The sequence below is a fragment of the Chinchilla lanigera genome, unplaced genomic scaffold (genome assembly GCF_000276665.1).
Source record: "Chinchilla lanigera isolate Chin_1 unplaced genomic scaffold, ChiLan1.0 scaffold00183, whole genome shotgun sequence".
Taxonomy (NCBI): Eukaryota; Metazoa; Chordata; class Mammalia; order Rodentia; family Chinchillidae; genus Chinchilla; species Chinchilla lanigera.
In genome coordinates, this window is record NW_004955584.1 from 608,112 (window position 1) to 617,947 (window position 9,836).

At 37.5% G+C, this 9,836-nt stretch overlaps 1 protein-coding gene and 1 pseudogene across 1 annotated transcript; both read right to left on the bottom strand.

Moving 5' to 3' along the window:
- Positions 1-408: 408 nt before the first annotated feature.
- LOC102026172 (vomeronasal type-1 receptor 1-like) lies at positions 409-5,539 on the bottom strand. Its single transcript, XM_005414413.1, has 2 exons — positions 5,526-5,539; positions 409-1,303 (listed from the first exon to the last, which is right to left on the bottom strand). Exons 1-2 carry the CDS (start codon positions 5,537-5,539, stop codon positions 409-411), a joined length of 909 nt encoding a protein of 302 aa, XP_005414470.1.
- A 100-nt stretch (positions 5,540-5,639) lies between these two features.
- LOC102026491 overlaps positions 5,640-9,836 on the bottom strand; it is a 12,619-nt pseudogene continuing 8,422 nt past the window's right edge.

Below are 9,836 nucleotides of genomic sequence, written 5' to 3' on the forward strand. Positions count from 1 at the left end.
CGTGTATTAACAGTGTCATACTTTTTAAGACTGAAAATTTTTTTGTTGTGTGTACACATTACATACTTACAGACATTAAAACATTTGTGGACATTTGTATTGACTGTATATAATTCTGCTATAAAGAGTTATGAACAAACATCTGTATCCTTGCTTTCAATTATTTTAGGAATGAGAAAATTTCTGAATTGAATGTTAGTTACACGCACATTTTTAAGGAACTTCCACACAATTATGAAATTATTTGCAGAGTTCATATTTCGAAGGTACAATAAGCAGCATGAGGTTATATCCACCATTTTCATTCACAACCATTTCCCAAGATGCTTCCAGGTTACCACTCATGTCAATACCCATTATAAATTCTGAAACAACATTCTTGAAAAAGGGAGGATGTTCTGAAGGAACTCAAAGCCCAGAGAACAGTGGTGGAATATTTGTTTTTCTTGTCCATGACAGAACACAGAATTGAGAAACATGAGTGTCACTGAAGAGAAACACAAAGGGGCTGAACGTGGGGAAGCCTGACGACAGCAGCGCAGAGGTGCTCAGGAGCCAGGGGCTTGGGCTCGGGGTCTGGGTAATCCAAAAGGATAAAATGCCAGCCAGAGCATAAAAGGAGACAAATATGCTCACCAGGATCAGCACAGTGCACCTGGCTCTGGCCTCGTGGGAAGTTCTGGGGGAGAGACTTGGGCTGTGAATGTGCTGGACACGCTGTTTGTGTCTGTGCAGCAGAAGGACCATGGAACCACTGGCCCAGACCATGACACCCAAGAAAGTCCAATCTGTAAGGATGTAAATGGTTGCTAGTAGCGTGAATATCAAACCGTTAGTGACAGGAGCAGAGCAGTATCTGTACATGCTTTGTCTACTCATGTTCCTGCTGTTCTTTGGTCCCATTACATTCATAATAGTACGCGTATTTATCAGGAGGTTCAGGATCCAGCAGAGAAAACAGCAGAAGCCAAGATACTTTGGAGACCTGATTTTGGTCTCTGACAACCCTGAAAATGTGGAGCAAATTGTAATGGCTTGGAAGCCACTGAGTAGGCAAGTGGTGCTGAGGGTCACACCTCTGGCCACTCTGTGCAAGTAGAAGACAAGCTTACATCCAGTCTCACCCAGGAAGTCTTTCAATCCAAAAGCAGCCATTGTCTGAGGAATCCCTTTAGAGAACAGCACCAAGTTGTTAGCTAGGAATAGCTGTATGAGAATCGCATCTATGAGTCTGAACACTTGTGCAGTGAATAGAGAAAAGTTATACAGGCAAAAGAGTAACGAATTTCCAAGGATTCCAATACTAGTCTGAGTGAGGAAGACCATAGCCCAATTTAAGTTAGCAAAAACTATTCCATCCATTTATTCAAGATGTTGGAATCGGGTCTTATGTGAAGAGGAATCTGGACATAAATGATTGTCCTGATTATATCCAGAGAATGTCTTTTCTCACAAAGCCCATTATATTAGGAAATATGCAAATTAGGAACCAATCTTTTGTAAAGACACAGGCAGTTCTTGCAGCATTATTTACAGCAAAAAGACTGGAACTGGTACATCCTCAATCAACAGTAAGTGAAGAAACACTGAGAGATACATAATGGAGGTCTGAGTAGCTGTTGAGATGAGGAAGTCCTGTGGGTGCTAACCTTCCAGGAGTTCCGCAATGTTACGAGGTTTGCACGGCATTTCAGAGGGTTAGATAAGGAGAAAAAAATATATAAACTATCATTTCCAGTTCCCAGGAATGAATAAAAATTAAGATAAAAATGTGTTTTTCTTAATACTCTCACTCAGATTAATCTGGTTAAATGTTAGAGTCGCATTTAGGCATGGATCAGTTTGCAGGTCATGAGTGTGCCCATAGCTTGAAATCTTTGAGTCTCATTTCCATTACATCTGTTGTAAAGTGTACTCACCTTACACTGACCAAAGAATATTCCAAAAAACATGAAATTGGTGGTGTATTGTTCTCTGTAAGGCATAAGGAGAAAAGATAAATTATACTTTTTCCAAAATTATGACGTATTTTGGAGACATACTGTTATAGCCAATGAAAAGGAAAATTACTACCACAGATTTCAGATTGTCCTAAGTATCCCAGTGCAGGAACATGAGTGTAGGCCCAGGGGCACAGGAGGTTAAAACAGAATGATGGATCACAGGAGTTCTAAGCCAGTGTAGACAAATCAGTATAATCTGGTGTTATGTGTTTTGGCTTGTATCTCAAGGTCCCCCCACAGCCTCATGCACTCACAGGCGGGGCTTTCAGAGCAGGCCGGTTCTAGGCTGTGAGATGCTGGGAGTAAGGTTGTGTGATACTGAATTAGTCCTCTGACTGGTTTAGCATAGTTCCAGGTGTGGCTAATGGAAGGCCCACACTGAATGCGGTTGGCACCACGTCACCCAGAAGGCTTGTAGCCTGAATAGGATAGAAGAGAAAAGGAGCTCGCTGCTTCACTGCTTTTTGTCTGCCTTACCATGGTCTGATTTTCCTCTGTCGTGTTCCTCTGCCATGCTACCCTCTCTGGAGCCAGGTGCCTGTGGACTAAAGCCTCTACAGTCTATGAGCTAAAGCATACACTTCCTCCCTTAACTTGTGGTGTTAGTTATATCGTCCCAGAAATACAAAGAGGAACTAAGACAGTATGTGCAAAAGTTTCATATGAGGTTCCTGCACAAACTTTCTACTTTTCTTCAAATATTTAATAAGAAAGAGAGTCCACTTACCAAATGCAATTTTTCCTGGGGCAGTAGCTGTCATTGTCATCGTGGGAGCATGAGTGCAAATGAGACGCTCATCCTGAGATAAAGGGTTGGGAATCTATGAGGTCATCCCCTTGCTGGAAAGGGATTGTCATTTCACCTGTGAGTTCAGTGACAGCTCCTGCTCGGGGAGTTGAGATGCTTTCAGTAAACCCCTTGCAAACCTTTGAGCTGTTAGCAGCTATTTTTGGCAAATCAATGAGAGATGGGCTGGAGGGAGATGGAGGTGGAAACAAGCATGGAAGAGCATCATCTGTGAGGCCTGGAAGTCACACATAAAGAGACACTTGAGACACTGACTGAGACCTAAGAAGTGAAGGAAGAAGGTGAGAGTGCGGCTCGCTGAGTTTCTTGACTAACTCAGAGCTTTGCTTCCCCAACACTACAAATTATCATTCAATCCTGACAAGTGTGTATTATGGATGCCTAAACGGCAGAAAACAATGAAGGAGAGATGGTTTCTCTGTGGGTAACACGCGATCTTACTTAGCAGGCTCAGAAGTGACGGCCTGACTGTGAGAGACAAACTTGAGCAGACATACTCATTTCTTCACTCAGCCTGTGTGATGCATTTTACTGTGTCATGTGCATCAGGAAATAAACACTGTCAAAGCATCTGCTCACTTTTGCCAATATTATAGTCAAGAAAATTATATATTAACAACTAATAAAAGTCAATTAACTATAAGCCTGTGAGTGCTTTGTTACACACACACATACACACTGCCAGCCACAATAGATGTAAGAGGGTGGAATAGCAGCAGGCTACAGGGTAAAAGTGGATAATAATGGAAGACAGTTTTGACAAGACACTTCCAGAAATACTTTTAAAACAAGTAGAGTTATATAATATCAGGACACGTTTTCTGTATGTGATCCAAGCACTGGCAATGGCTTGTCATATTTCTTGGAAACTCAACTGCCAGCAGAGTAGCGCACATGCAGAGATCGTGGCGTGGGCCATTCTGTGGTCCTGGGATGGAAGAGCCCACAGAGGAGTGGCATTCTAGCTCTGTTCCATTCACAACAAGTTCCTGATGTCATAATCCAGCCAGAAAGAAAGGTGAGAATACAGTGTGACCGACATAAGCCCAGGAAGAGGGTCAGAAATGGTGCAAGTGGGGAATTTGCATTCTCTACTATAGAAACAACTTGATTTTATTTTTGGTACGGGGAATCAAACTCAGCACCTTGTACTTGCTAGGCAGGGCCTTGTGCCACTGAGTTATATTCTGGACCCAGAGCTTGATCTTTTAATCCTCGGTATCAGTACATTTTTGCTATAAAAAAATAGTTTTGTAAAATTTCTTTTTTGCTCTTATGATCCTTACGTGTAGTAATGTAGTTTAAATTTTGTGCACTAAACTTGAAACTTGTAAACCTGATGACCTGTCCTAGTGTTTCAAGCATTTGTGGCATATCTATGATATTTTTTTATATATATAAGAATAATTTGTGATAAATTGTAGGTCTATAAGTGGTACTCAAATCAATAAAATTCCTTTTGGTGTGTTTCATGACATACTCTCAAATATCTCATATTTAATGTAATCACTAATAAGAGTTTTGTTGCTAATTTGAATTGCCAAATTTCTGATATTTTATTATTAAAATGTTTATTCATTGTAGTGTTCTGTCTATAAAATCCCACTACTTATGATCATATACTTCCATCCATAGTGTGGTGATATTTTTTTCTCATGTGAGTGAATAGTGAGTGAATTTTTTGGAGTACTTTCAAGAGAGCAGGCCCAGGTATGGGTACACATTCTGGCCAGCATGGCACATTTTAAAATCTGACTTGAACACTACTACAGAACTGTGGGCACCAGAGGAATTTTACTACTTTTATTTTTCTTTGTCTGATTGAGGTTTCAGCATGAGAATAAAATATTAAAAGAAACATATCACGTATAAAGGAAAGACCACCAGAATCACATCAGACTTCTCAACACAAACCCTCAAGTCAAGGAGAGCTTGCAATAAAGTATTTCAAGCCCTAAAGGAAAACAATCCTCAACCCAAATTTGATGTGCCCAGCAAAATTATGCTTCAAAATTGATGGAGAAATAAGATAGTTCCATGACAAGAAGCAACAGAAGACATTTATGACCACTAAACCAGCTCTATAGAGTGCTCTGAAAGACATACTAGAAAGAGATAATGAAGACCACATACACATGAAAACCAGTAGAAAGAAGCTGCCAGGCAAAGCAAGCAACTAAACATAGCAGAAAGACAGGGAAAAACCAAGAAAAAGAAAAGTATATATAGAAACACTGGCAGAATGGATCAAGAAGCAAGACCTAAAAATATGCTTCATTCAAGAAACACATTTAATCCAAAATAAAATCACAGATTAAAAGTCAAAGGATGGAAAACTGTTTTCTATGCCACAGGAATCCAGAAGAAAGCACGAGTAGCTATTCTATTTGCAGGCAGTGCAAACCTTAAGCTGATCAAAACTGACCAAAAGAGACAAAGAAGGTCACTACATATTCATTAAAGGAAAATTCCAAGAAGAGCTAACAATCAGAAATATTTATGCACCAGACACAGGTTCACCCAACTGTATAAAAAAAAATCTTAACTGACATGAAAAAACAAATAAGCACAATTGTAGTGGGGGATCTTAATATCCCATTCTCACAAATGGATAGATCAACTAGACAAAAATATCAACAAAGAAATATGAGAATTAAACCAAGCCATTGAACAAATTAACTTGGTAGAGTTTACAGAGTGTTCCATGCCAAAACACCAGATTACACATTATTCTCAGCTGCACATGAGATATTCTCCAAAATAGGTCATGTATTAATCATGAAAAACGTTTAAGTAAATGTAGAGGAATGGAAATCATCCCATGCATACTATCCAACCATAGGGTAATGAACCTGCAAATCAATGATGAAGAAAATCACAAAAAAGACATTAACACACAGAAATCAAACAACACCCTTCTGAACAACCAATCGTTCACACAAAGGAAATTAAAGATGAAACTAAATACTATATACAATTAAATGATAATACCAATACAACATACCAAAACCTGCGAGATGCAATGAAAGTAGTCCTACAAGGGAAATTTATAGTGATGAACTCACACATCAGGAAACTAGAATGAGCTCAAATAAACAACATAATGTTGAACCTCCAACTTCCATTAAAAGAAGAAAAAATTAAACCCAAAGCCCATACGAGGTAGGAAATTATAAAGAGCAAAGATCAATGCAATAGAAACTAAGAAAACAATACAAAGAATCAATGAATTGAAAAGTTGGTTCTTTGAAAGAATAAATAAAATTGATAAACCGTTAGCCAATCTTTTCAAAAAGAGGAAGGAAACAACACAAATTCAAGCAATTAGGAATGAAAAGGGGAAAATCAAAATGGATCCCACAGAAACTCAGTAGATCATTAACACCTACTATGAGAACCTATATTTTAATAAGATGGAAAACACGGAAGACATGGACAGGTTCCTAGACACAACTGAATTACCAAAACTAAATCAAGAAGATAAAAAATTCTAAGTAATCCAATAACAGCCAATGAAAATGAAAATGTACTTAATAATTTACTTTAAAAAAGCCCAGGCCCTGAAGGATTCACCGTGGAATTTTATAAGAAATTTAGAGAAGAACTAATGTCACTAATGCTGAAAAACTTTAAAGAAATTGAAAGAGAAGCAGTACTTCCAAAGTCATTCCTGGAAGCAAATACTTCCTTAATTCCAAAACCAGACCAAGAAAGAAAACTACGGGCCAATATCCCTCATGAACATAGATACAAAATTCCTTAACAAGATAATGGCAAACAGAATACAGCAAATTATCAAGAAGATTATACATCATTACCAAGTAGGATTTATCCCAAGGATGCAGGGATGGTTCAACATATGAAAATCAATAAATGTAATACACCATATTAATAGAACCAAAGACAAAAAATACATGATCATCTCAATAGATGAAGAAAAAGCTTTTGACAAAATCCCCATGATTTAAAAAAAAAAAACCCTACAGAAAATTAGAATAGATGGTCTTTACCTCAATGTCCTTTGTTTAAGAGACAGTTGCCTAAAATTTTTTCTCACTCTGGGGGTTTTCTTTTCCCTCTTTTGGTGATTTCTTTGGATGTGCAAAAACTTTCTAATAAGATAAGATCTGAGTTATTGATTCTTTAAAGTATTCCCCATGCAGTTTGAGTTTTGTTCATGAACTCTCTGTCCACCTATATGCCTTCAAGATTTCTACCTAATTTCTCTTGCAGTACATTTGGTGTTTCTGTTTTAATATTTAGGTCTTTAAGCCATTTTGTTTTTTTTGTTTTGTTTTGTTTTGGTTTTTTTTGGTTTTGGTTTTTTTCCGGTACCGGGAACCGAACTCACGACCTTGCGCTTGCCAGGCAGGCGCTTTGCCGCTGAGCTAAATCCCCAGCCCCCTTTAAGCCATTTTGACTTTAATTTAGTGCATGGTGATAGACACGAGTCCAGTTTTAGTCTTCAGCATGTGGAAAGCCAGTTTTTCCAGGACCATTTATTGAAGAAGCTATCTTTCTTCCAGTGACTGTTTGGCCCCATTGTAAAGAATAGGGTGGCTGAATGTGTAGTTGTTTCTGGATCTTCCATTGTGTTCCACTGATCCATAGGTCTGTTTTTTTGGCAGTACCATACAGATTTTATCACAGTATCTTTGTAGTATAATTTCTAGTTAGAGATTGTGATGTCTCCTGCCTTTTCTTTGCTCTTCAGGATTGTTTTTGCTATTCTAGGTCTCTTCTGGTTCCAAATGAATCTTAGGAATGTTTTCTCTAATTCTTTGAGCTATACTAATGGTTTTATGATCAGGATTGCATCAAAACTGTATAACAATCTTGGAAGCATGCTCACTTTCACAATGTTGGTTCTTCTTATCCATGAGCAAATGGTATCTTTCCATTTTCTGAAATCCCCTTTAATATTTGTTATGGTTGATACATTGTGTCAACTTGGGGAGTCTAGAGGTTTGGCTAAGTAACTTAGCAGGAAGCCAGAGTGCTTACTTTGTATACATCCTGAGCCTGTGGAAGAGGAGGGCATGGAGATTATGTGAGAGCTACATGCCCCTTAGGTGGGGGTAGCCTGTTTACAAAGTAAGGCAGGGAAAAAGAAGCTGCTTGCCGCCATTCCAGCCTTTTGCTCTGGCTGTTTGCTGTTCGGCTGCCATTCCCCACTTTGCTCTTGTTGCTTTGCTGTCTTCTGCCTCCGAGCCAGCCAAGTATGGACTGAAACCTCCACAAACTGTAAGCTAAATAAACCTTTCCTTCCTTCATTTTGGACATTGGGTATTTTGTCTTGAGAAAAAAGTAACCAAGACAATATTATTTTTCAGAGTACTGTAATTTTTGATGTATAGATCTTTTACTTCCTTTGTTAGATTGGTTTCTAAGCATTTCATTGTTCTGGATGCTTTTGTGAAGGGTGTTGTTTCTCTAAATTCTCTCTCAGTGAGTTTGTTATTTGTGTACAGAAATGTTATTGATTTCTGAGTTTTGACTTCATATCCAGCTACACTACTGAATTTGATTATTAAATTTAGAAGTCTTCTGGAGGAATTTTGAAGGTCTTCTATGTAGACTAGCATGTCATCTGCAAGTAATGATAATTTAACTTCTTCCTTTCCTATCCTTATTTCTTTTATTTCTCTCTTGTCTAATTGTTCTGGCTGGTGTTTCCAGAACAATATTGTACAGAAGTGATGATGGTGGACATCCTTGCCTTGTCCTCCATTTTAGAGTGAAAGTTTTCAGTTTTTGTCCATTTAGAATGATATTGGTTGTTGTTTTGTCATAGATAGCTTTTATCAGAGTGAGATAAATTCTGATTTACATCAATTCTGTAGTGTTTTTATCATCAATTTCTGTAGTGTTTTTATCATGAATGAGTGTTGGTCTTTATCAATAGTTTTTTCTGCATCTATTGAGATAATCATGTGATTTTTGTCTTTGGCTTTGTTGATATGGTATATTACATTTATGGATTTGCATATGTTGAACCATCCCTACACTCCTAGGATGCATCCCACTTGGCCACGATGTACAATCTTCTTGATGATTTACTCCATTCTCTTTGCTAGTATCTTACGGAGTATTTTTGCATCTGTGTTCATTAGGAGGATTGGCCCGTCATTCTCTTTTTTCATTGAGTCTTTCTCTGGTTTTGATATCAGAGGAATGTTTGCCTCCAGGATTGAGTTAGGGAAACTTGCTTCCCTTTCCAATTTTATTATAGTATTTGAGGAATATTAGCATTTAATCTTCTTTAAATTTCTTGTAGATTTCAGCCATGAATCAATCGGCACTTGGGATTTTCTTTGTTGGTAAATTTTTATTACATTTTCAATTTCATTAACTGATATTGGATTATTCAGAATTTTTATATCTTCTTGATTCAGCTTTGGTAATTCATACCTTTCTAGCAATCTGTCCACGTCTGTGTTTTCCACCCTGTGAGAGTAAAGATTTTCAAAGTAGCTATTGATGATCTGAATTTCCACAGGATGTGTAGTGATTTCACCCTTTGTAATCCTCATTGCATGAATTTGAGTTTTTCTTTCCTTTTTTTGATAAGGTTGGCTACAGGTTTCTCAATTTTATTTATTCTTTCAAAGAACTCTTTGATTCATTAATTCTTTGTATTGTTTTCTTAGTCTCAATGGCATTATTTTCTTCTCTGATCTTTATAATTCCCTCCCTTATGTGGGCTTTGAGCTGATTTGCTCTTCTTTTTCTAGAAGCTTAAGGTGCAGCATCAGATTATTTATTTATGCTCATTCTGTTTTCATTATATGAGACTTTACTCTGCTATTACTTCTGTGAATATTCTTTTTTTATTTTAAAGAGTAAAAGAAGGATAACATAATAATAGGGGGGCTTACCAAATTACAGACAAAGTGGTAGGAAATTATCAATGTTTATTGTTTTACATATTGCTATCTACAAGATAGTTTCTCAGGAAAACAAATAGACAAATGATAGTGAGTTACAGACAAAAGAGGTAGGAGATTATCAATAGTTGTTGTACT